Here is a 23918-nt window from a genome sequence, read left to right as displayed (position 1 = left end):
CTATATTCAAGCAAGTACTAGGTTTCCCAGCATGAAAAGTCACGATGACGTTGACACCTACTCGTTCGTGGACAAATTATATTTAATACCTTCAGGTTCTACAATTAATTTCTCTAATTTTCTTTTCATGAACGCTTTTGAGAGAGAGAATATTCTGTAGGGTAATATGCATGGGACCAACTCTTTTGCGAAATATAGCACGCTCGCACGAGGTGTATAGGCGAGTTGGTATAAAGCTAATTATTTGCTGTGTTAGCGTCTAGAGATAGTTTGGTCGTCTTCCGACTAAATCACAGTTGGACGCCTGTGAGTCACACATGCTCTCGAAAAACTGTTTGGCAACGGCTAGATAGGGTTCTCGAACTAACCTTATCGCGTTTAAACGACCCTCCGTTTCAGGAGCTCAAGGACCACGTTTATTTCCCTCTGCTATTATTCACTCCTGGTTAAAAGTCTCAGAGATAAAGCCTCATTTGTCTCATCTTTCCAATCTCCTCTTTATCTCGGGAGGCAAGCCCGTTGTGGCTGAAATTCTATGCGAATTCTGACGCAGTAAGGAAATAGTGAAAGCGAGCTATGGGAAGTGCTTCGTGTAAACATTGATTTGAAGTCAGATTTACGAGGTAAATCCGTGCGTGCTGGCTTTATATTCCCGGGTCAACCGTACCTGATTATGAAGCTTTAAAATCCTGTTTTGCCTTAGACTCTGCTAAGAGTGAGTAATGCTTCTATTGCTAATTCCTCTCATCTTGCCTATACCTCCACAAACTTGCTTGAATGGCGCGAGGCAGTGTGAATATATTGCATCACAGACTTTTAACCTTCTCCGCCACCCTCGTCTCACCACATGCGACACTTGGTAATACATATACTACCTTGATCAATAATTTCCCGGAATTTATTCAGAAAATTAAAAATACAAGTTTATTCATCTAAATCTATATTGTCCCCTTCAAAGTAATCCCCATCGACTGCAACACACTTATGCCAGCGCTTGATCCAATCCTCGAAACATTTTTTATATTCGGTTTTCGGTATGTCCATCAGTGCTTCCTGCGATTTTTCCATTACTTCCTCTCGGCTGCTAAAACGCGTTCCCCGTAATGGTTTTTTAACTCGATTGAACAGAAAGAAGTCACAGGGAGCCAAATCAGGTGAATTCGGTGGCTGTTGGATGGTATTTGTTGCATTTTTCGTCAAAAAATTACGAATAATGATAGCACTGTGCGACGGTGCGTTATCATGGTGCAAAATCCACGAGTTTTCTGCCCACATTTCTGGTCTCTTTCGGCGAATTGCTTCACGCAAACGTCTCATAACGCCCAAATAATACTCTTTGTTTACTGTCTGGCCTTCTGGCAAAAATTCATGATGCACTACACCGTTGTAATCCATGAAAACCGTCAGCATTGCCTTCTTTTTTGACTGAAAACGACGTGGTTTTTTTGGTCTCGGCTCATTTGGTGAACGCCATTCACTTGCCTGATGTCTGGATTGCGTGTCGTACTCATAAACCCACGTCTCGTCTCCAGTAATGATCCTTTTGATGAATGTGGGATCGGATTCAGCCTCGCAAATCATGTCTTTTGCGACGTCAACACGGTCTCTTTTTTGCATGAAATTGAGGTCTTTTGGCACCAACTTTGCTGCTACACGACGGAAACCCAAATCATTAACCACAATGTCTTGGGCGGATCCATAGGCAATGTTCAAGTCCTCCGCTATTTCTCTGATGGTTAATTTGCGGTTATTGACCAACATTTCTTTTACTTTATCAATTTTTTCACCGACTTTCGATGTCGATGGTCTGCCACTGCGTTCATCATCTTCGATTGACTCACGACCACTTCTGAACCGCTCGTGCCACTGGTAAACGACCGTTTTTTTTAGAGAATCGTTGCCGAAACACTTTTCCAACATTTCCAACGTCCGTGCGCCACTAAATCCGTTTTTTACGCAAAATTTAATACAAGTTCGTTGTTGCAAATTTAAATCCATTTCTGCAATTGTAAAAAATCGCCAACACACACAGAGATAGATGTACTCTTGGCTACGTAACTTTTGCAAATGTCAAGTTATGACACTAAGATTTAAAGGGAATATCAACAACAGATGTACCAATTTAACAAAAAAAAACAGAACTCAAATCGGAACGATGGGAGCGCCACACGGTGGTTATTCCGGGAACTTTTTGATCAAGGTAGTATATGTATATATATATGTATATATATATATATATATGTATATATATATGTATATATATATATATATATATGTATTGCACCCCTTACAGTATTACGCCATGCCGCCTTCCTCTTTATCCCTATATGAGTTAGCAAACAAGATTTAATCATTGTTGTCAACCGTAAAGTTGACAGTCCGCCCACGAACGCATTTTGAGTTGAAACGGAGGGAACCTAATTTGATTGGTAGGTTTCGCGTTTTGTCGTGCAAAGTTCGAAGAACCCTTTGTGGAGCCAAACTTCCTGTTACGGACCCTTTTCCCAATGTTACACTTTGACGGATTCTCCCTTGTCGGGTGCGACTTTCTATTAACCGCATTAAAATTCTATTAACTGTGGTGCTTCAGCAGTCATCAATGCCGATGACTGTATTTTGTTGATGGAAACACCAGAGCTACCCAGGGCCCGTTTCACAAAGCTATAAGTCAATACATGGACATTCGCTAAAACAGAACCTTATATCGGAAATCTGTTCTGCTTGGTGATCTCGTCATATCTTCAGAATATCCGTGTGCTGTAACGTTATTGCGCGCATGTACGTGCGCGCAATAACATTACATAAATATGTTGTTAAAAGAGCGCTAACCCTTAACCTTGAGACTCGGGGACCTGACGTCCGTCCGGTATCCGGCGGCCTGGTGTGCCGCGTGAAGATGTTGCCACCTTTACATTAGTGCTGACACAAAGAGGCGTATGCTTATGAACACCGAGAATAATTTTACTGGAATTATTCGAACTCCGAAATCGTAAGGTAATGCTTTAGGTGGCGTAATGACCCTCGGTATTGTTGCCCCGACGAGGGAAATGCTTCGTGCCGTCACATTAATTCCCCGCGTCGTCGTCGCGTCCGCTTAGGATAAACACTATCCTCCAATTTACAACATCCCGCGACGCAGCATCTATTTTTGTATCGCCTTTCACGGCCACGTCGGCAGCAATTAAAAAAAAAGTGCATTATTTTTCGGCATTTCTTATCTCTGCGGCGGAAGTGGAGAGAGAAGCGAACCGGAAAGGACATGACGCCTACTTGACGAACGATCGAAGGAAGTCGATGGGTCTAGTTTCTCACGGCGGACGGAAGCGTCATCATCATGTTGTTTAAGCCGCGTCTCAATCGGATGCGTGGCCGATTGAAGTCAAATTTCAGTCGTAGTTCCCGATTCCCACGCGGTTCGATCGTAGCATTCCCGGGTTTATCCCTTCGAGTTATCGCCGGTTTCGAGTCGCACCCAAACGAGCGACGATCCCCTGCGCGCGAGAGCGGCTGGTGTGAATTGGTGTACACGGGTGCGACGTAGGTTGGCGTGGTTGGCGGGAGGAGGGGGTGTTCGGCTATCGATCGCTGGGGTCCCGGGTTCCAATCCAGATGATGTGTCTGTGCATACTAGACCCAGTCAGTGCGTGATTTTCTGAACACGGAAACTGCGGGGAAACGCTGGCGGTTAAGGGAAAGGAATCTGTTTTCGTAGAATAAAATCTGTTTATATTTTACTAGCCGTGCATTACCTACCTGTAGTGCGATGTGGGATCCTATCCCATTCGGTTATCAAAATTAATGCCGGTTGCACTGGCAAGCCTACCACTGTGTTCTCATTCGGTTAATACATAATCCTAATTGTTGAAGTAATGCCATGTTCAAAATAGATTTGAAGGCATAATGAATGATGAAGAAAAATTAATTTTTAAATTTTTAATTATCTTGCGTTTACACTACTGATTGCGTTACAACTGTTATTAGTGGTATTTAACGCAGTCGCAGGATAACCTTTGGGTTAGATGGTAGTCCTAATTACGTAACTATAGAGATAATGTAAATATGACTGCATTAGTGGTAAACCTCCTACACTGACCGTTAAGCTTTTAGTGGAAAATATATTCTGTAAGTAAATGGTAAACTAATGTTTAAAATGAAGTCTCCTCGCATGCTAAAGGGCAGAACGTGCTTCCGTCAAAATGGACAATTCATTTCGAAAAAGCCATTGTGCGTCTGGTCATTGATTTTTGTCGTCCCACTTGTTTTATTGAAAGGCTCTTAGAATTTTACCCTTCCAATTTTCATGTAGCTATTGACCTCAACAACGATAAACTGTAATTTTTTTCCATTCGGAGTTATTGCCAAAACGATGATGCTTGTCGTTGTAAGGCTGTGCTGAAATAATTCATGATTTCGCATGGGCGATTTTTTTGCGTGGTGATTTCCGGGAAGTTCGCGATGTGTAGCTATTCACAAAACAGATTGAAATCTGTGCATCATCATATGTCCGGGGATCGTTTCGCTAATTGTCTGCGTACTTGGATCTCATGGCACGTTTTCCTTTTTGATTGAATCAGCGAATTCGTTTTGGCTAAGATGTGGTATGCCGCGAACCGATGTTTTCCTGCCGTCAATTAATTTAGCCACACATCCGTGCGCGTGTTTAGTTTGCGATTTTTGCTGTCGCAGAAACATCCCATTATTCCGGTCTCGCGTCACATTCCGGGAAATCAAGGGAATTCGGTGGAAAGCGAATCGCAAAATTTCGCGTCGCGACACTTCGCCCGGAGAGGAATGGCAGTCCTTAAATTTATCGTCCTCGAGGATGAATTCAATTATTCCGGGCCAAGGGCGTGGAATCACGTTTCCAGCTCGCGTTTCCGGACCCTCTTTGCCGTGCCCAAATCCGAACGCTCTCCCCGCACTAAATAATAGTGCAGTAGTCGAAGGTACGCCTTTCCATTGAGAGGAAGTATGGGACCCTACTGGTCATTGAACTTGATCTTCAAAAACTCATTCGTCTTCAGTTGTCTGCAATTTTTTTCCCGTCCAAATTCCTAGTAACAATATCAATCCAATCACAACTGAATTGGTGGAAAATTGATCTAAGATAACTGGATACTTAAAAAAAAAAAAAAATTACCCTCTTTTTTTGTTGGGATTTGCTTTTTTGTTTCAAAAGTTTTCCTGTTTATACCACAAACTATACTTCTACGACAATCGTTACCACTCAACAGTTACTGAAAAAAATTCCTCGGAGGTTACGCTAACATCATTCCGGATCACAATGAAGATTGAAGACATAGTAAAATTCTCGGCAAGTCGCAGAATTTTTCCTCTCACCAAAATGATATCGCAATCGATTGATTTCAATAAGTAAGGTGAATTTATTGAAGCATTCCATGATTCTACTGTTCCACAGACGTTGAATTATATAATCTTTATGTCGTGCACTTTGAATGGTGCTGAAATCAGTTTTTAAAACCACGCAATGAATTGGAAAATGTGATGCGAATGTTTTAATATTCATTTATTCGGCGTGTGGTGAAAAGTGGGAAGAGGAATCATGTCATAAGAATAAATTTTCCTAGAATGTTTATTTTTTTGATCGGAAATGTTAACTATTAGTTCCCCAAAGGACTTCTTTTAGTCAGCATCTCAAGGAATATTCACAGTCTTGAGTGAATGTTCTTAATCTGCGAAGGTTTAACAATTGACGATGCATAGCGCGGAATGACTGCGATTTCCAGTTTTTCATTTAATAATTCTGGGCATGTTTCGAAGTCTAACAAAAATTATTTCTGTTCATATTTCGATCTGATGATAGTTATCCGGGAGTGTGTCGGAATAAAGGGGGGGGACGTAATTAATTGGACCAACATTTAGCATTATTGAAATTCGGTTTTTTCGTCGAAAAAAAATTCGCCGAAGTCATACGCCACCATTTTTGCGAACTACCTGGGAAGATACCTCAACCTTCGTATTCCATTCTCCCGCCTTCATGATCTGATATTTTAAAAACTGCATTAGACATCCTTGGAAGAAAAAGCACATGAAGTTAATCAGGAATTGAAATCCAGTGATTGACTAAGGCCGAGGTTGATTTATTGGAAAATGCCCTAGAATGGGGAAGAATCGCGGAGATAAGGTAATAGTTTTTACATGTGTAAGTTTTCAGTGATGACTAAATTCGTGGCTAAAGCACAATAGGTATGAGTAAAAATGCCGTTTGAAGTGTGTCCCTTGGCCAAGTCGGCATCCGGGGATGCTCAATTTTTTCACTAAGAGTTAAATATATTGTTTCAGTGGAGAACGACTGTTATCACCCACCCCCTTCAACCTTCTATCAACTTCGATGTTGGTATCTTGTAATTATGTTTATTACAGTTGAAATTTTCCCGGTGGCGGAGAAATTTTTTTCTATCTTTATTGAGACCTCATGTGGGGTAAAAATTGAATCCGTCAGTCGTAGGAGTGAATACTCAATTCTAGTAGTCACTAGTTTTTCTACCATTAGACTATTTGGACTGCGGAAACAAGTACGTGTCGGGAAAAGCAGGAATGAGCGCAAATTTATTAATTGTATTGTTGATCGTACAAATAATAAATTTAAAAACCCGATTATATCAAAATGACAGCCGTGCTGATCATTGAGACAGTAGTAGCGTTTCTGTGTGTGTGTGTGTGTATACCTTTCGGAGTTTCCCCTTCCCCCAATCGTTTCTACGGAACAACCCCACCTGCCCAATTGGACCATCCGCCTCCCACCCACCGAGGTCTGCCCCCACCAGATTCCCCAGTTTCCCCAACCCCCTCCTGTCGAGTCTACTACCTCAACTCCTTTCGACTTATCATCCCGCCCATCTCCTCGTCTTTGCCCATTCTAGCTCACTGCCCAACCTCCCCGGACGTTCGCCCTCTCGCTCCCCCTTATCACTCGTTCCCCGTTTGGTGCCTCGCGGGGCTGTTTTCTGGCGGCTTGGAGCTCTTAGGTTTTGCCTCGCGTCCATCGTGTGTGACAGTTGGATTACTCGCCAGTGTGAGGGGGGTCTTGCATTCCCGTTCTCGGATTTTGACGTGTTCTCGACGTTGTTTACCTCGGGCGAAACCCGATAATTACGCCTAGCGAGTGCGTTAGTCCCTTAAATGACTAAACTACTGGAATTGAATGCTTCGATCTCGCTTTTAGCGGCACGGTAATTCTTCCGCCTTTATTTTTCAAAGTGGGCCACTAGTAGTACGATTTTCAATGAAAGAATATCCCGGTTATATTTCTAGTTTTAATGTTGCTGTCGTTCTTTGGTTGAGTTTTTCCTGATGTTGTTTTTTTCTTCTTCTCTCAGGGACCTTGAGAGGGACCTCAGCCTCTCCGAGGACAGCGATGACAGTGAGGTGAGTGTGCATATCGTTGATGTTTTGTTAAATTTAATATTGGCGGGATACATGTATTCAATTAACTTCTTCAGACTGAATTCTGTTCAATGGCGCCGCTGTTTAGTCTTCTGGAAATTTTTGTGGGTCTTCATAATGGTTGAAATCGTTGTGAATTATTCATCAAGAGAAAGCTTGGCAAGTTGTGTTAAGCTTAAAATACTTGGATTTGATGCGCATATATTTGTCAGTACTTTAACATTGGTCATTCTTTTGTTATTGGTGCTCCTGACTTACATTAGTCATTCTTTTGTTATTGGTACTCCTGACTTTTAAATCGCCCGCGAAAGGGTTGTTTTGGATCCACGCGCAATTTCTCGCATTCCTGGGTTTTATTTGGGCTTGTGTTATATGGGGCCCATGGATCCATCCGACCCCACTACACAAATTGAATTGACTGAATTGTTCACGATCCACATGGGTTAACTGGAAATCAAAAGTCACTTAGAGGCGTGATACTAGTGGCACATTAAAAAAAACCCGCCACTGTGTAATGGGGGATTCAAATTAAAATTTGATAATGGCTTCAGTTTTGCATTGCTCAAATTCTTAATTAGCAATTTTTGGGAAGCTCATCCATGTTGTTTCCTCTCTTTTTGTGTAGGCACCCCCTAAAAATGATAGAAGTGGAGCCTCAACAACCAAACATAGTGATGCCTCGTAAGTATTTAAAGAATTTTTTCACCTTTTTCTGTGATTGTTAATTGTTTTTAATGCATATATTTGCTAATAAATGGGACCGAGTTGTTCACTACGTATTACCTCCACCATTATGCTTGGTGATATTTTCTTGAATATTCCTCCCGATGAGATATCTTAATAGTTCTCAGTCATTGTTGTATCTGCATATCAATATTTATGAACTAATAAGTTAGTGAAAATGAATTGTAATGTCAATTACCAAATATTAATTGTATTTCCAGTTCTTCTATGATTTCTTTGGTTATGTTTCTCACATATTGTGCAATGAAACAGTCATCCTTTGTTTATCCACGAGGATTTTTAAGTTACTCTCTTCTTATTAATGACGTTACTCTCCCATGACTGAAGTAGTCAGCCCCCCTTATGCTTTTTTGCATAGTGAAGTTGTTAGTTCTATTACATTTTATTGTATAATTCCTAACATTTAGCCTCACAAAAAAGTAGGGTTTGCATCTCATTTTTTGCAAATGTAAAAGTTAATTAATTCAAATCTTGAAGTTAAAAGATTATTTGTCACAAATATAGTTTATTTCCAGTAATGCATTCTTAAACATTAGTAAAATCATTTGGAACTTATTCTTAAATTGTGATACACACATACACCCCCAACATGCCCTTCCATTTCCGAGTTGGCACTGCCAAGAAAAGTCGGGCCTTAAGTTTTGAAAGAAGACTTACTTCCTCTTGCTTCCCTCCATGCTGCCCTATCCTTTGGAACTTACTTCATTCTTCCTTGTCACATTCATACTTTGTTTCATGAATGGTTTCCTTTTCCCTAGCCTTCTAATAATCTTTAAAGTATTTGACTGCATTCACCCATATCATTCTCGGTCCATTCCCTCACTCAAACCCTCTGGTAACTCCACCCTCAATCTATTCTTTCAACATGACCCAACTAGCAATGGCAAACATCTTTCATACTTCTCCATTATCACTGCATCCTGCCTGCATTCTTCTATGATCCACTTGTTCCTCAGTTAATCTCTTTATTTTTCCACTTAAAAATTATAAATTAAACAATCACTCTTTGATTTCACTTCAAGAACCCAGTTTGGATACTTGTGGGAGAAGTTCTCTGTGCTCATTTTGAATTTCCTTTAAACTCCAGGTCACTGTCGAACAACCCCTTAATCTCGAGGTCAGTGTTAAATCCTCCTGCCCTCCTGGATCGCCTGCCATCACCAATTGGTGAAGGATCCATCGGGGATGGATGTGGGAAAGTGCCAGCAGTTGAGGACCCTGGGGGGGGTGGCGGTGGAGGGGGCACAAGTTCCTGCTCATCGTCATGCACCACAAGTGAGGATGAAGAGGGGGAGGTGATTGATTCACCGGATGAGGGGCCTTCGCAGTGCAGGACCCCGAGGCCCGAATCTCCTCGGTCATCCCCGCCTCAAAATCCCCCACTTGAAGCAGAGGTATGTGGTGCCTAGTTGTTGCAATATGGGTCAGATGTGCATCATCATTTGCTGTCTAGTGATTGCATTTAAGGTCACCTATGTTGCTTGTGATTGAGATCAATATCATAGGTCTTATTTTGTTAAATTTCAAGTATGTAGTATTTTTGGAGATTGGGTCAAGAAATGTTGGTTGATTTGTTGGTAATGGTTTCATGTATAAATCGAAAGGCTGAATAGTGTTCTGGTCCTCAGCATTTTATTTAAAATAAACTGAGATCAGGATGTCAAATCTCCATAATTGTTCCAACTTCAGTGCAGTTAATGCTATGCCATTGTCCTAACCTTGACTATATTTCTCTCACAAATGAAGGGGGATTGAAGAACATTATTGGCATAATTCAAGATTGTCTAATTGAAGAAATAGGAATATAAACTTCAGCATAATAATATTAATACTTTCACACTTTGCCTTCTGAATTTTCTTAGACTTCAAAGTTTATATAACACTTCTTTCATTTGTAAGAATCTTCTTCCATCAAATGAAAATGTCATTATGAGGTAATTTTTTTTGTTGATGATTGCTGCAGCCATAAGCAGAAATATTCTCTAATCCTTGATAGGATTCTGAGAACATCTTATCTATGGTATATTGGAATAATATGAAATACAATAGTACATTGCCATCATATTAAATTTGTCCATTTTTATTGGAGATTACTGGGGTTATGGAAGCTACTTCTGCACTTTATTTAGCTCTGAATTGAAATAGCTGTTGAAATAGTCCTTTTTATCAATGCATACATTTATTGCTAAACCTGATGCATTGAAATAGTAAATATTTGATGTCCAATAAGTAAAATCCATGAAATTATAAACATGTAATATTTGCAATATTACATGGCATGCAGAGCAATTGTTCTGTAGAGAATAAATTTTTTCACATATACTGATCAGATATTCTTTTTCTTTCCACATTGTAGTGATGGTAACTCTCATGTGGTTTTTTTAACAACCAGAGAATTTAAATGGAAGTGATGCCTGATAAATGGTTGCTATCCTACTCTCGCTTGCATTTGCTTTGAAGTCAGGTGGTTAATTAAGATGTTTTAATGTGGATGATTGTAGCCATCGCAAGGGTTAAGCATGTGTTGATGTCGAAAATGGAGATCCAGTCACAAGAATCTTGGACTCTGTTGTTTCTAGGAGGAGGTACAGCGCCCGCAATGGAACTTGCGCTACTTTCTCAACTCTTCCGTCACACCAACCTCATCCTCTGGTGCGCAGAACGGGAGATCCCCACAGCCACCATCCACCAATACAACCCCTGCCAAGTCGTCTCGGGTGAGTTCTGTGCAAGGGCTCCCTGTCTCTCGACCAGCTTTAGACTTTGGCTCCCCATATCATCGTTCACTCCATGCTATCATTTGTATCCTCTTTTATTTATTTCATTTTCATTATTAACTCTACCACGCCTCGTAACCATTCCTCACCACCACTTTGTATCATCCTTCATTTGCTTGTTTTTTTTTATTTCTTCCAAATTCCTCTCGTCACTCTCATCATTTCATTGGGGTCACTTTCCATAGCATTGTTCAATGCTCAAAATATTATTATTGTTGTTTTTTGTGGCATATCTTACAAGTCTCATGTCACTGTACCTCATTTTAAACTCTTGCTGCTTCAGACTTCAGTTAGTAGAAATGTTCCATTGAAAGAAAGCAGTCTTAATGTTCTACCATAATGTTTCTGCGGAATAATAAGTTTGTTCTTTTTCGATGAATATCATCCCATTTTGTTTCCTGCTGCTCTTCTGTTTTTTTCAGTCACTCAAGTTCATTGCTTTTATTTTCCATCTGGATATTATAATGAGAAATTCATTTATTCATTTACATCCATTACTTTCCTTTATTCCAGGAGGAATAACTACGTTTTTATGTAAACGTCGGTAAATTTGTTAGATTTAAAGAATCAGGTAGTTAGTAGGCAATTAGGTGTCAAACCAAGTTACTTATCCTTCTACTTTCAACCATTAAAGTTCTCATTTTATATTAGAATTTTTAAAATCATGAGGGAATCATGAATACGTTATTGTTAGTCATTGAAAGTACTGGTAATTATACGAAAACTTAAGCAATAGAATTGTAAATATGAAGAAGTAACTAGTTCATATTTTACATTCAATATTTACCTTTTAGTTATTTTTTTTGTAAACTTGGGAGAGAAATTCTAATTGAGAGAAATTCCATCACCTTTTGGTTTGCTTTGAAATGAGCTTCTTACTGAAGTTCTCATAATTCACCTGATTCCATATAGTATTCATTTGGATAATGCAGAGTCCCTAATTTCTTAGCACCATGTGGTGTCACATATTTATGTTTTGTTAACTTCCCCACAGCCACCAACTAAAGAGACCTCCAGCAAAGGGGAGAAGGAACAGCACGTCACTAAAGGGGGCAGGGGGCAGGACAGGTCGGAGACGGAAAAGAAAAAGAAGCAGCCGCCTCCCCCACCGCCGCCGCCGCCCAAGGAGGAGCCCGAGGAAGGGGAACTAGAGGACGGCGACACGGATGAGGAGGAGGAGAAGGAGCTCCTGGATGAGGTCAAGAAGCCCCCAGAGCCCCTGCTCTCGGCTCTCTCCGACTCGGACGACCAGGTCCCCGTGCGCGGACGGAGGTCTTCGGGGCCCAGGAGGACTCCGGTCACGGCGGTGAAGGACGACGAAGACGGTGAGGCGGTCCAGCCGGCGACCAACCGACGCACGCGAGGTGCGGGCCGCCCCGGGGGACCCCGACCGGGGCCCCCGGAGCCCTCGAGGGTCCCTCCGCCCAAGCACCCACCCATCTCGAGCGACTCGGACGATTCCGACTGGGAGCTGGGGTCACCGCCGCCGCGATCGCGGAAGGGCGCGCCCCGCAACCGCGGAGCTGCCGAGCCGTCGCCCAAGCGGAGGCGCCGGAAGAAGGGCGCGGCGGACGGGGAACGGGCATCAGGGCACCGGCGGAGGGGCGGTAGCACCTTGCGGGTGAAGAGCGTTGAGGAGTGCCTCTCGTCTTCATCGTCAGCGGCGGAGGCTGTGGAGGGTGGAGGAGCGTCGAACCGGAGGGTCGAGAGTGACTCGGAGGATGTGGACGTGGTGGTGGAAGTGGGCAGACGGACTCCGGGCTCGTCCCGGCCCTCGGTGGCGTCGCCGCCGCTCGCCGCGCCCCCTGTGACGCCCAGAAAGTCGCCGCGGGGAGGCCGGGGGCACGCGTCGGTGCGACGTAGCCCCCGCGTGGGCTGGACAACATCGCCGTCCCCGTCCCCGGTGCGCTCGGACCACGGTCCTCCCGAGGGGGGCGTGGTCAGTGGGGGTGCTAAGGGCGTCGGCAGCGGCCACAGGGGTCGGGGCAGCGGGAGGGTGCCGGACGAGGACGTAGTGGAGGCACCGGCCGCCTCGCAGTCGCACCTGGGCAAGGGTAAGGGGGGGAAGGGAAAGAAGGAGGAGAGCCCGCCTAAGTTGGACGTGGATGGGAAGGTGATCCAGGACAAGAAGAAGAATGACACCTTGATGAAACTGTTCTGGAAGGGAGGGACGACGGGGGGTGGGGAAAAGGGTGCTGGCATGGGAGCCAAGGGTGGGGCAAAAGGGGGCGCCAAGGGTGGCGCCGGTGGGAAGGGGGGCGGAAAGGGGGGTGGGAAAGGGGGTGGGAAAGGCGGTGGGAAAGGGGGAGCCAAGGGTGGGAAGTGTGGTGGGGGTAAATCATCATGGGATTCAGTGAGGACTGGGGAAGAGGATGTTGACCCTCCTGAGACGAAAGCACCATCGGATTCCATAACAAAACCCCAGGTGTTGCCTCCCCCACAAATTGAAGTGGTGTCCCCCAAGGTTGTGATAGCTCCCTCCCCAGTTTACCCCACGGACCTGAGGCCGCGAGATGAAGTGTTACCTATCCCTCCCCTCTCTTACACCGAGGAGGGGAGGCCTAGTATCATCTGCAGGATATCCCTGACAAGACTGGATTCTGTTCTGCCTCAGCAAGGTGCAGCTGCATGGACTGAGAGTGAATCCAGTAGCAATGCAAGGTTGCTCTCGCGCCTGATGGAGTTGGCAAGGGGCAGCTCCAAGAGAGAAGCCTTGTCCCCGACTGATAATGGTAAAAGTTCTCTGTTGTTTGGGGGGCGTGGCAGTTCAGAGGAGAGGTTGGACTTAATGGGCAACATTCAGTCAGTGGAGCCAATGGATGTTGTTTTGCCCTCTGAGAAACGCAGGCCAGCAGTTGTTGAGGTGGAGAGTTCCAGTGCAGCTGTAGTCACATCGTCTGAACGAACAAAAGGGTTAGTGGCCATTATTGTCTTCTTTTTTCTTTATCCCTTTTTAATTCCCTTAAATATTTTCTCCAGTCATTCATGCCCTTTGCATAATGGTTTGTATGGAAAACATGTGGTTCCCTTAGATTACTGTTATAATTTTAATTAATTGCACGAAAAAGTTATTTTCCTGTTTTGATATTGAATTTGGGATGAAAGATAGTCTCATTTGTAATGCATGTATAGGATTTTTTTAACCCCTATCTTAAGGGCATTGCAGTCCCATGACCATGGATGTTATGACAAATGGTAGTTTCCTATTATTCTGAGGTTTTATAATCAGATTGAAAATTAACCAGAGTTCCTATTTTTCTTTTTTCTAAGCATTTTTGGTACATTTATATTAACAACAAATGCATTTGGAGGAAACTATGTAGAAATTGGTGTTTACATTTTGTATTGTATCTACTCCTGTGTAACATGGAGTTCTTTTGTCCGCAATTGCTATTTGTTTACATTATAAAATAAATATGATGAGAATAAAATGTTAAGAAGCATTATCGCAATCTTTCATGATATTTGATTCAGATATGATTCTGGAAAATCTCTAAAAGTGAGGAAATACTTAAAGTAAAATATTAAGACATTCCAATTGAAAAATAATTCAAATGCTTCGTTATTAATATAATAATTTTTGATTTTGTTTTATTTTCAATGGCATTTTAAGAATTGCAAGTTTTGAAATGAAAATGAACATAGGAAATTATCATCAGGTTTTACTTTGTTTTTATTTACGTTCGTCATGTTATTTTAAATCACTCTATTAAGTTTTTACTCTCAATTCTCATATTTAACTGACTGTGGTTACAGCACTCATAAAGGCCAAAGTGTCAAAACAATGGTTGGTTAAATAAATTTAATGTGATAAAATCAGTTGCCGCAGGCCTCATAGCAGGGTGCATGAGAGCCTTGGGGGGAGGCTTAGTATATGGCGTGCTCCATCTTCACCCATTAAGCCAACCTGTGTGTTAATTACTCTGTGGTTATGGTTCCATTAATTTCAAATCAGGTTCTGAAGTACTAACGTCTTTGAGCACCATACTTATGAATATATTTACTCGTAAGCATTGAGACTAGGGTATGTATATGCATGATATATGCATAGTCTCAAAAGCATCATGGTCACTACATTTTGTGCTTGCAGCGCTTAAAACCTAGCAGTCGTGCCATGCATATTAGAATGGTGTCCACTTAAATTTTCAGGGAGGGTATTTCAAGGTTAGCAGAGGATGATGCTACTCCAGTGTCATCGCGGTTGCAGCCATTGAGTGGGGGGGGTGCCAGGGAGAGGAGGCCAAGCTCTGGCTCGGTGTCTTCAGCCTCAACAACATCCTCAAGCCGGGTCTCTCGTTCGTCGGGGACGAGCCGTCGCAAGGAGGGTAGCGTAAGGTCATCTCTAGGTGTGGACGTGGTCAGGCCAGGGGGTGAGAGTCTTGGTGGGGGTCGAGGTTCCCTGGAGAGGAGTCATCGCAAGGAGCGGGAAAGGAAGAGGAAACACCAGGATCACTCGTCTTCATCGTTGGGCATTCCACACCATGCGGAAGGGGCTAAGAAGAGGAAGAGTGAGGAAGTGGCAGAGGATAACAACACATCAACGGTCTCTAGTCGGGTAAGCAGGACAGTGTCGATCCACATTCGCTGGCTTTGTTTTTCTAAAATTGGTGGTAAAATTGCTTGTGTTCAGGTTGGAGTAGTGTTTGTTGGTCACAGGGCCCTTAAGGTTTTAATTATGGATATTTTAAATATCGTGAATAATGCCTTAGGAAATATACAGTTTCATAGGAGTAATTGTAATGTAAGAATTTGGAAGTAACATAGAGTTTTAAAAAAATTTTCACATGCCCTGATTTCCTTTGAGAAACAATTAAGACATTTCAAATGAGGTATGTTTTCCCTCTGTTGAGTTTGACTCAGCAAGAGATGATTTATTACAGATTTAATAACTTCAATTTTGAGTTTTGAGCATTTATTGAGATTAATATTTAATGTTTCATGAGTAATTACACTTGTATATAGGTTGATTGCATTGATATTAATGTATCTCTCTTGGAATACCTGCCCTTAAGGATTAATAAATACTATTTAATTAATAGTGTCCGTGTTTTGACTTCTGGTCTTAAAATTTTTTTTGAACAGTTCTTAACAAAACATTGGTTTTTGAATCAGCTTACCAAATACAGTTTGTAGATAATCATGTGTTTTTAAACGCTTCATTCACATGGTATAATTGCAATGTGACATTGTAATGCAATGCATTCAGTATAACTTGTTGTTAGTATTTGAATTCCTTATGCTTTTGACAGCCATTGAGGGTATGATGAGAGTTAGTTTTTGAAATAATGGTGTATTGTAATAATTCTTAACAGAATGGTAAAATTAGCTTTAGGGAAATTTTTGGAGCTGGATATTAAAATGTTTGCAATTTTTAAGTAAAAATGTTTGATCAATATTAAGGTGATGTGGTAGGCTTTGAGATACATGCCACATTTAGAGCGTTTCTGTCTGCCATGGTGCATCTTGTTAATGCCAAAACTGAACCTAATGGAGAACGTTCTCAACATTTGTTTTTCTTCAACTCAGGTCCTCATGGAACTTGGACCACGGCCAAGCGCATCGACAGATGCACCATCCACCAACCATGACCGGGAAGGCAGTTTAAGTTGTGTCACGGATCCTGAGGTACCGTGGGCTGAGGAGTCGAGGGCTCATACACCACCGTCTCATCTTCCGGACTGCTCACCTCACGTGCTGCCTTCATCTAGCAACAAGGAGGGTGTCGACAGTATGTGGAGGGATTCAACCACTTCCCACAGCAATCGCACCTCTGCATCACTCCCGTACCAAAAGGTTTATCATTCGTATTTTGAAAGGTCCGAGGAAGACTTCCCAGAGTTACAAGAAAGGTAAAATGTTCTTCTGCACTTCTTTATTCAAAATTTAGCTTGGATTATATTTTGGGCTGTTTCTGATCATCACAGAGTCAAAATTGAATGAATTTTGTTTTAAATTTTGAAATATTTTTGCTATTACTGTAACGTGTCATGGTTGAAATTTTGGGATTTGTAATCTCAATAATTTTTTTTGAATGGTCAGTCAGTGTTCTTGCAAAACTTTGAACATTTCCAGTAGATAACCAAATTTTATGTTCTGCTTCAGGGACCAGAACAGGTACTTGACTGAGGCGAAAAGACTCAAGCATGGAGCAGATCGTGAGACTGACCATACAGCCCAAGCCATGCAGTATCTGGAGGCAGTGCTGTACTTTCTCCTCACAGGAAATGCTATGGAACATGAAAGCATAACAGAAAAAGCTGCGTTCACCATGTACAAGGACACTTTGAGCCTTATCAAGTATGTATATTTGTTTATTCCCACGTGAGATATCTAATTATGAAACTTTTTTTTAGCCCCTTATGTTTATGTTATTCATATTTTTTTAATAATCCACCAAAAGGAAAAGGTTTCCTTACAAAAGAATTTTTCACAATTGAAATAAAATTTTTTTTAATTTGGTGTTTGTTCCCATCAGTGCCATGGTTTGCATTATGCCTTGGTTTTTTAACACCGAAAATTTGCCATGAGTTTCATTCGATATGGGATATGTTGCTTTGGAAATTGAAGATGAAATAAATTATTTAGTTGTGAAACTTAGATGAATGCTATACTTGTTAAAACCTGAGTATATATGTTTCAATTTTCTATTTATGTTACAAAGTAACTGTTAATGGTGTACTGAAGCTTTTTGTTGAGAAGATGTGATCCTATAAAGTGAAATAAGTGGTCAAATTAAAATCCTATAAAAAATAATTTTTTTTGTAATTGTGGCAAAATAATGTTTTAGAAAACCATCAGATAAATGTCAATACTTAAATCTCATGTAGCGTTGTTTATTTGATAAGTTACCATAAAAAGAGATTAAATTAACCTAAACAGAAAAATTTTAGGGTAATTTTCAAATGTCTTTAGCACTTGAGATAACTAACTCTTTTGTTTCCAGATATATCTCATCTAAATTCCGAAACCAGCAAAATAACTCTCAGCAAGGCAGTATAGACAACAAGCTGGCAGTATTAAGGTATGGCTTTATTCTTTGTCAATTATGTAAGATCAAGTGAAGACTTCATGTGTGAAACGTACTTCATGCATTGCTCTTACGTGGAGTCTAATTGGTTTTTTCTCCTTGATTTAGTCTTCGGTGTCAGTCTCTCCTCCATCTCAAGTTGTTTAAAATGAAGAAGCATGAAGTGAAGGAGTACCAAAAGATCTTAGCAGAATATCAGCAAAAGGTAATTCTTAGTTTTTGCTATCTATGGCTAATGCCTATTGATAACTATGCCTAAATATATTGATGTGTCCTAGAGTGTGCTTGGTTATTTCTCCTGATGTTTTTTCAAGTCATGGGTTAATTAAATAGCTGTAAAATCTATAAGGAAAGCTGAGAATGTTATCCGCAAGAGAGATAATGAGAGCTTAACAAGGTAAGGGAGAAATAAAGGTATATTGCCTAGCATTATGGTGAGCATGAAATTCTCTGTGGTGTCTTTCTTTATGTTCACACATGCATTAAATGCTTCATTTCGTTTTGCAATATCATTATTGTGACCAAAGACTGTGCATCTAATCACAAAATTGGATAGTTTGAGTGCATGGAGGCATGTGTGTGCAGAATGTTTACATTGCTAATTGCGACTCATGTTAGCGGAGCATTAACTTATGTTTAATGAGGCTAACCTATTTTGAGGGATAGTAAAAGTTTGCGAAGCTTAAATCAATGTGGGCCAATGATTATTAGACTTTTGATGCGTGGGATATGAGTGGCATTCATTTAAAGTAACTCTCAAATTTTTAATTCTTTGATACCGTGAGATAAATAAAGAGTAAAGATGTTGAAAGGCATGCACGAGGTATCTGTTTCTAAATGTAATAGTGTTATTGTGAATTGTTGAACAAACTTCTGTGCTCTTTCTACAGTGGATCCAATAGATGAGTATTTGATGAACACTTTAGTGGTAGTCACATTCTACCTTATTTCTACCCCTCATTGTTTTGATTAACTGGATGTGTTTATATAGGTGCTCCAAGAAAGGTACAGCTTGTGAAACTATGTACATTGGAATCGCAGAAAAAAGAATTTTGAAATTTGACTCAGTTCCTCTCTTGTAATTTGATATCGAAAAACAATACCCTCCAAACTACAGAAAAAATCATGATAATTATTATGGAGAGTTGCACAATGCACATGGTGAAGGGTAGAGGTCTAGGAATCCATAGTTAAATGTCTCAAATGATCATCTTGGGGATTATTTATTCTTAGAAACAAGTTGTTTTACTACATTGGTGTATTGGCTCCCCACTAGCTGTAAGATAGGCATAATTAGTCCCCAACCTTTGGGAAATTAAATAAGGGGGAAAGGTAATAAATTGATCACATCCAATGTGATCCCTCTGTGCAACCTAAACTCAAACCTGTGTTTTCCCAGAATAATGATTTGCCAGCTCTTTTCAAACGTGATTAATTCCTCAAGTGACATGTTATCTTCTGCCTTTACTATTGTATGTATATTGCATTGTAAGTAGGGTGATGGGTTGTTTTTGTCAGGAGATATTTATTTGGTAGTTGTGTCCATCCAAAACCTACCGTAACCGGTAGGTGACCTTAAAATTGCCTTGTGTTCTTTGTAAAGAAAATTTGCAAAGTTATGTTTGCTCACCAAAATGGCCAAATGTATTATTTATGCAAAATGCATTATGCATATGTTTTGTAGGTAGTGCATATGTTATCTGTGGCAAAACAGGCTGTAATCATTGTGCATTGCACTTATGGCCTCACGTGGTTCTGCCTTGACTGTAATAAATGTTATTTTAAGTGCCCAACTGTTTCTATTCATAGCCACCAATGACTGCACCACCAACACTGCAGCAACCCCTACAAGACCTTCCAAATGGTCAGGCTGGGGGGCATCACTTGGCGGGTGTCTCGTGTGCCTCAGCACAGTGTGGAGGTGGTGCCCCTTCCCGTACCACTGGCACTCCCTCCCCCCTGTCGCCCACACCATCACCAGCGGGGTCGGTGGGTTCTGTTGGCAGTCAGTCGTCTGGGTACAGCAGTGGTGAGCTGGCGGTGGGTGTCAGTAGAACGTGTGGTCCGAATGGGGTTGGCAGGACACCTCCCCCACCCCCACCGCAGGGGGTGGTGCCATATCCACACAATCAGGCAGCAGCATCTTCGTCATCGGGGATCCTGGGTGGGGGCCTGCCCCCCCAGCAACCACCGGTGGCCAATATGGGGCCCTGCGTGTCAGTGCCCCTTGGCGTTCACAGTGCCATGCAAAAGCAACACCAACATTTCAGCTACCTGCTTAGCTGCCATGACTTGTGGGAACAAGCAGACAACTTTGTCTACAAAGGGAACTCGAGAGGTTAGTCTCTAACTTCTCTTCTTTTGTTGTCTATCACTCCTTGAAACACTGAAATGTTAAAGTGACGACATCATCTTCACATTTTCCAAACCTTGGTGGAGGAAGGATTTTCAAGCTTTGTCAATATTCCAAACTTAAGTCTGTTCTCCTTGTTTAGTTTGTCACTGAGGTGGCTAAAACAAAGTTCATGGTCCTAGAATGAGAACTGACTTGGGATATTATAAAATAGTTGACGCTCTTTCAGCAGAAAAAAAAATTGAAACCAATCATGTTAATAAAGGGAAAGAGAATTAAACTCAAAAGTAAAAAAAAAAAAATTTCAAAATGTTTCAGTATGTCACCGCAATGAATTGTTTTTGCTGGGATAATTCAGAATTCAAATCAGTTTATTCGTGACCTTACAGGCAACGAGTTTCAGAACAGTCATCACTAATAAAATAATGAATGAAAGCATCCAGTTGTAGGTTTTTCAGGGATCAATTTCTTATCTGCAATAGTGTTAATCTCATAACAGGGAAGGCTTCCAATTCACTGCCCACCCAGTAACTTGTACTCCCAGCTTGTGCACCAATTTCAATCAATTTCCTCACTATGTGTCATATGAGTATTAATAATTTTAAAAACTTTTAAGTAATACAGGATTTATTCGGCTATGGATTATCCCCTCAGAAAGATTATTAATGATAATACTGGAATGTTGTGGAAAAAGACAGCTGTTCAGCTTTAAGGTTACATTTATATCATGTTAACAATTAAAAGCATGTCATGAATCCAATTTGGATAGGAAAAGATTCATTTATCGCACAAATGTTGAAAGAAAGAGTCCTCTCCATTAATCTCTGAATTAATCATGTGTTAATTGGTACATAATCTGTGTAACTAGATTCCCTTAGTGGTGAAAGTGATGTTCTGATGTGTAATCCTCGACTCTCTGCTCTTTGTCTTTCCCAGAATTCTTTATGGAACTTGACCAGTGTTATGGGCCTTTGACCTTCCACAGCTCTCTCCATCATCTGGTAAACTATGTTCGACTGGGGATAAGGAGGCTGAAAGGTGTATAGTACCTAATGTACTGCAGTGAACCCCACTGGAGTGACCAGATGAGAGAGTGAGGGGGTGATAGTTCAGGAAAAAGGATAAATGAACACAATCACAAAGAATGCTCTGTATATTTTTGTACATATTAAAAAAAACTGTAGTGTTGATTGAGAGTTCCATGTTGACATGTCAGATGGGGGAGCTGGATTGGGCGTGACTTGTAATGGTGTGCTGTGAAAGCCATGCCGTGCCAGGCAAAAGAAGTAAACCTCTCCGTGCCACTTGTCATCCATCCCTCCTCGATGGGTGATGCATGCGGCATCACCTCTGTACAGAGAAACACCAACAAGGTGGCTTTACAAGAAACACCAATCTTATAATTCTGTTCTGTGATTTGGTAACGGGAGTTGAAGAAGAACCAAGACCCTAGCCATGAGAGAGAACTACAAATTGACTCCTTTTTTTATTCATTCGACAATTGCATGACTTTGAAGAAAGAATTGTCATAATGGATTATGAGATAAAAACTGTTAGCGTGTGAATGTGTCAGCATGGACGTGAGGGAGTGTGTGTGTGTGTGTCTGCATGCATCTGTGCATAATTTGACTGAGTCAATAGAAAAGTTATTATTTATATAGGTTTATACACATGGCAGAAATGTGCCACCACGTTAACAAGGTTGGTTTTGGCATGGGAAATGGGTTGTAATGTCGATGAGGAGGGGGTATTGTACGATGACACTTGCAATGCTCAATATTTATTCCCAAGACCTCCATGAAATAAATGCAAATGACCCTGAAAATTTGATTATTTGGCCCTTCTTGCTCGATTGCTGGGTGCAAAATTTTTTTCTGCTCTGTGTCTCAAATTACATGAATTTTGAATTAAGTTCCTCATTGTATGACACTTAGTTACATCCTGGTGTTGCCATTAAGCATTTAAAATTTTGTTTTCTCATGCTCCGAAAATTATTTTTGAGGGATTTTAAGAAGTTTTATGTTGATCACATTATATGTGTATGCACAATACATGGTAACTATTTTTTTATTTAAAAAAATTTAGAACAAGTCTGATGATCCATGGAGGCTTGGAAAGAGCTCCTAGTTATTTATTCATATTTATTGGCTTTTGAGTATTTATTGGGCAGTTGACATGACGAACCAAATCCCTCCTCCATCAGTGCAGTTATCCTTAAGAAGAACCATGTCAGATGTGCCGCATATGGGAAGAGGTATTTTTCTCTTGTGCCTTTGTGATTTAGCCATGCAATATGCAATGACATTTGACTGCGACAAAAATCCAGTGTTTGTTTCAAAATGCTTGATCCAGGGCACTAGTTGTGCCTTGGCAGTGAAAATACTTTCTTTTTGAGGCCCAACCTGAATGACTGATTTTGAAAAAAAAATCCATTATTGTGAAAAAGAGCAATTTTGTCAAGAACTGAAACATTTTATTTTTGTGCTTTACTTAAATTTTTGGTTTTTTTATACGTTGTTTTAGGTCATTGATTTAGCACAAATGCCTTAATACTTGATCATCAGTGTTTGGAAACCCTTGTGACAGGTTTTTGACATTGCCCGAATATCTCATTCTCTTGCTGGATTTTCCAATGGGATCCAGGTAGATTATATATATATGGTACTTAAATGACACTTGAGTGCTTTTTATATGCATGCATTTATGCGTGTATATACATAGATGTATATATGTATATACTCTAATATTTATATACGTATATATTTATATTGATATATACATATATATATGCATGTATATATGTATATGGGAGGCAATGGACTTGAAGGGTTACCTTAGGTTTATTGTTGTTCTCTAGTTGTTTGGTCTAAAAGATGGTTTGGGTCATTTACCAATTCATCAGTCCCGAAATGATGTAAAGGCTTGGCTATCTCATATGATACCTTGGCCCACATATCTCATGGGTGAAATTGAAAAGTACATACAGTACCAGGCCAACGCTTTCTCAAATAATGAGCATTTGATCCAAACTTTTAGGTAACTTTTTGTTGATGAATTAAATGGCATATTTTTATAATCATACTCAGCTCACTCAATTTGTGTGTTTGAACTAAGGGATAAAAACTAGGTCACTTGGAGACAATGTGGATATTTTTTTTTCCTTTTGGGATTCCCCCCCTTTAATAAAAAAAGGTCTGTATACAAAGTATATGCACACACTATCGAATCAACTGTGCCTGACTGGAAAAAAAAATGTACTGTACTTTGCCATCTGTTCGGCTGGGACTCAATATATTTATAAGCAGATTGATTAATAGCAATCCTGTTTTTTTTAAAATATGAATTGACTAATCGTAAGGGCATAGAAAGAGCCCAGAAATGGTTATCAAATTGAATGTATTCAAAATCTTAAAACGTTTTGGTACAGTATATATATATATATATCTGGGGCCTGCACATAACAGTTGCTATATGGATGCTGTTGCCTTGGTCCCATAGAGGCCAATCAATCAACGAACTGCCCAGGATGATTTTGTTATTTGAAAAGGGCATAATGGTTTTACAAATTGAGGGATCGATGACGATGGGTGTGCCGGAGAGTATTCACAAA

At 40.8% G+C, this 23918-nt stretch overlaps 1 protein-coding gene across 1 annotated transcript in view; it reads left to right on the top strand.

The window, feature by feature from the left end:
• Positions 1-23818, top strand: part of LOC139698579 (AF4/FMR2 family member lilli-like) — a 106635-nt gene extending 82817 nt beyond the window's left edge. Inside the window, exons 6-17 of the mRNA XM_071597422.1 lie at positions 7341-7389; positions 8033-8088; positions 9239-9545; positions 10731-10868; positions 11923-13841; positions 15078-15483; positions 16455-16777; positions 17031-17225; positions 17872-17949; positions 18064-18160; positions 19765-20293; positions 21245-23818. Of these exons, the coding sequence (XP_071453523.1) occupies positions 7341-7389; positions 8033-8088; positions 9239-9545; positions 10731-10868; positions 11923-13841; positions 15078-15483; positions 16455-16777; positions 17031-17225; positions 17872-17949; positions 18064-18160; positions 19765-20293; positions 21245-21354 (4207 nt within the window). The 3' untranslated portion in view covers positions 21355-23818. The remainder of the gene's footprint in view (positions 1-7340; positions 7390-8032; positions 8089-9238; positions 9546-10730; positions 10869-11922; positions 13842-15077; positions 15484-16454; positions 16778-17030; positions 17226-17871; positions 17950-18063; positions 18161-19764; positions 20294-21244) is intronic.
• Positions 23819-23918: the final 100 nt, after the last annotated feature.

Source organism: Hetaerina americana, unplaced genomic scaffold (assembly GCF_022747635.1).
Source record: "Hetaerina americana unplaced genomic scaffold, ioHetAmer1.1.p SCAF_89, whole genome shotgun sequence".
Taxonomy (NCBI): domain Eukaryota; kingdom Metazoa; phylum Arthropoda; class Insecta; order Odonata; family Calopterygidae; genus Hetaerina; species Hetaerina americana.
The sequence above is the reverse complement of the archived record's forward strand: the minus strand, read 5'-3'. Positions and strand labels throughout refer to the sequence as shown.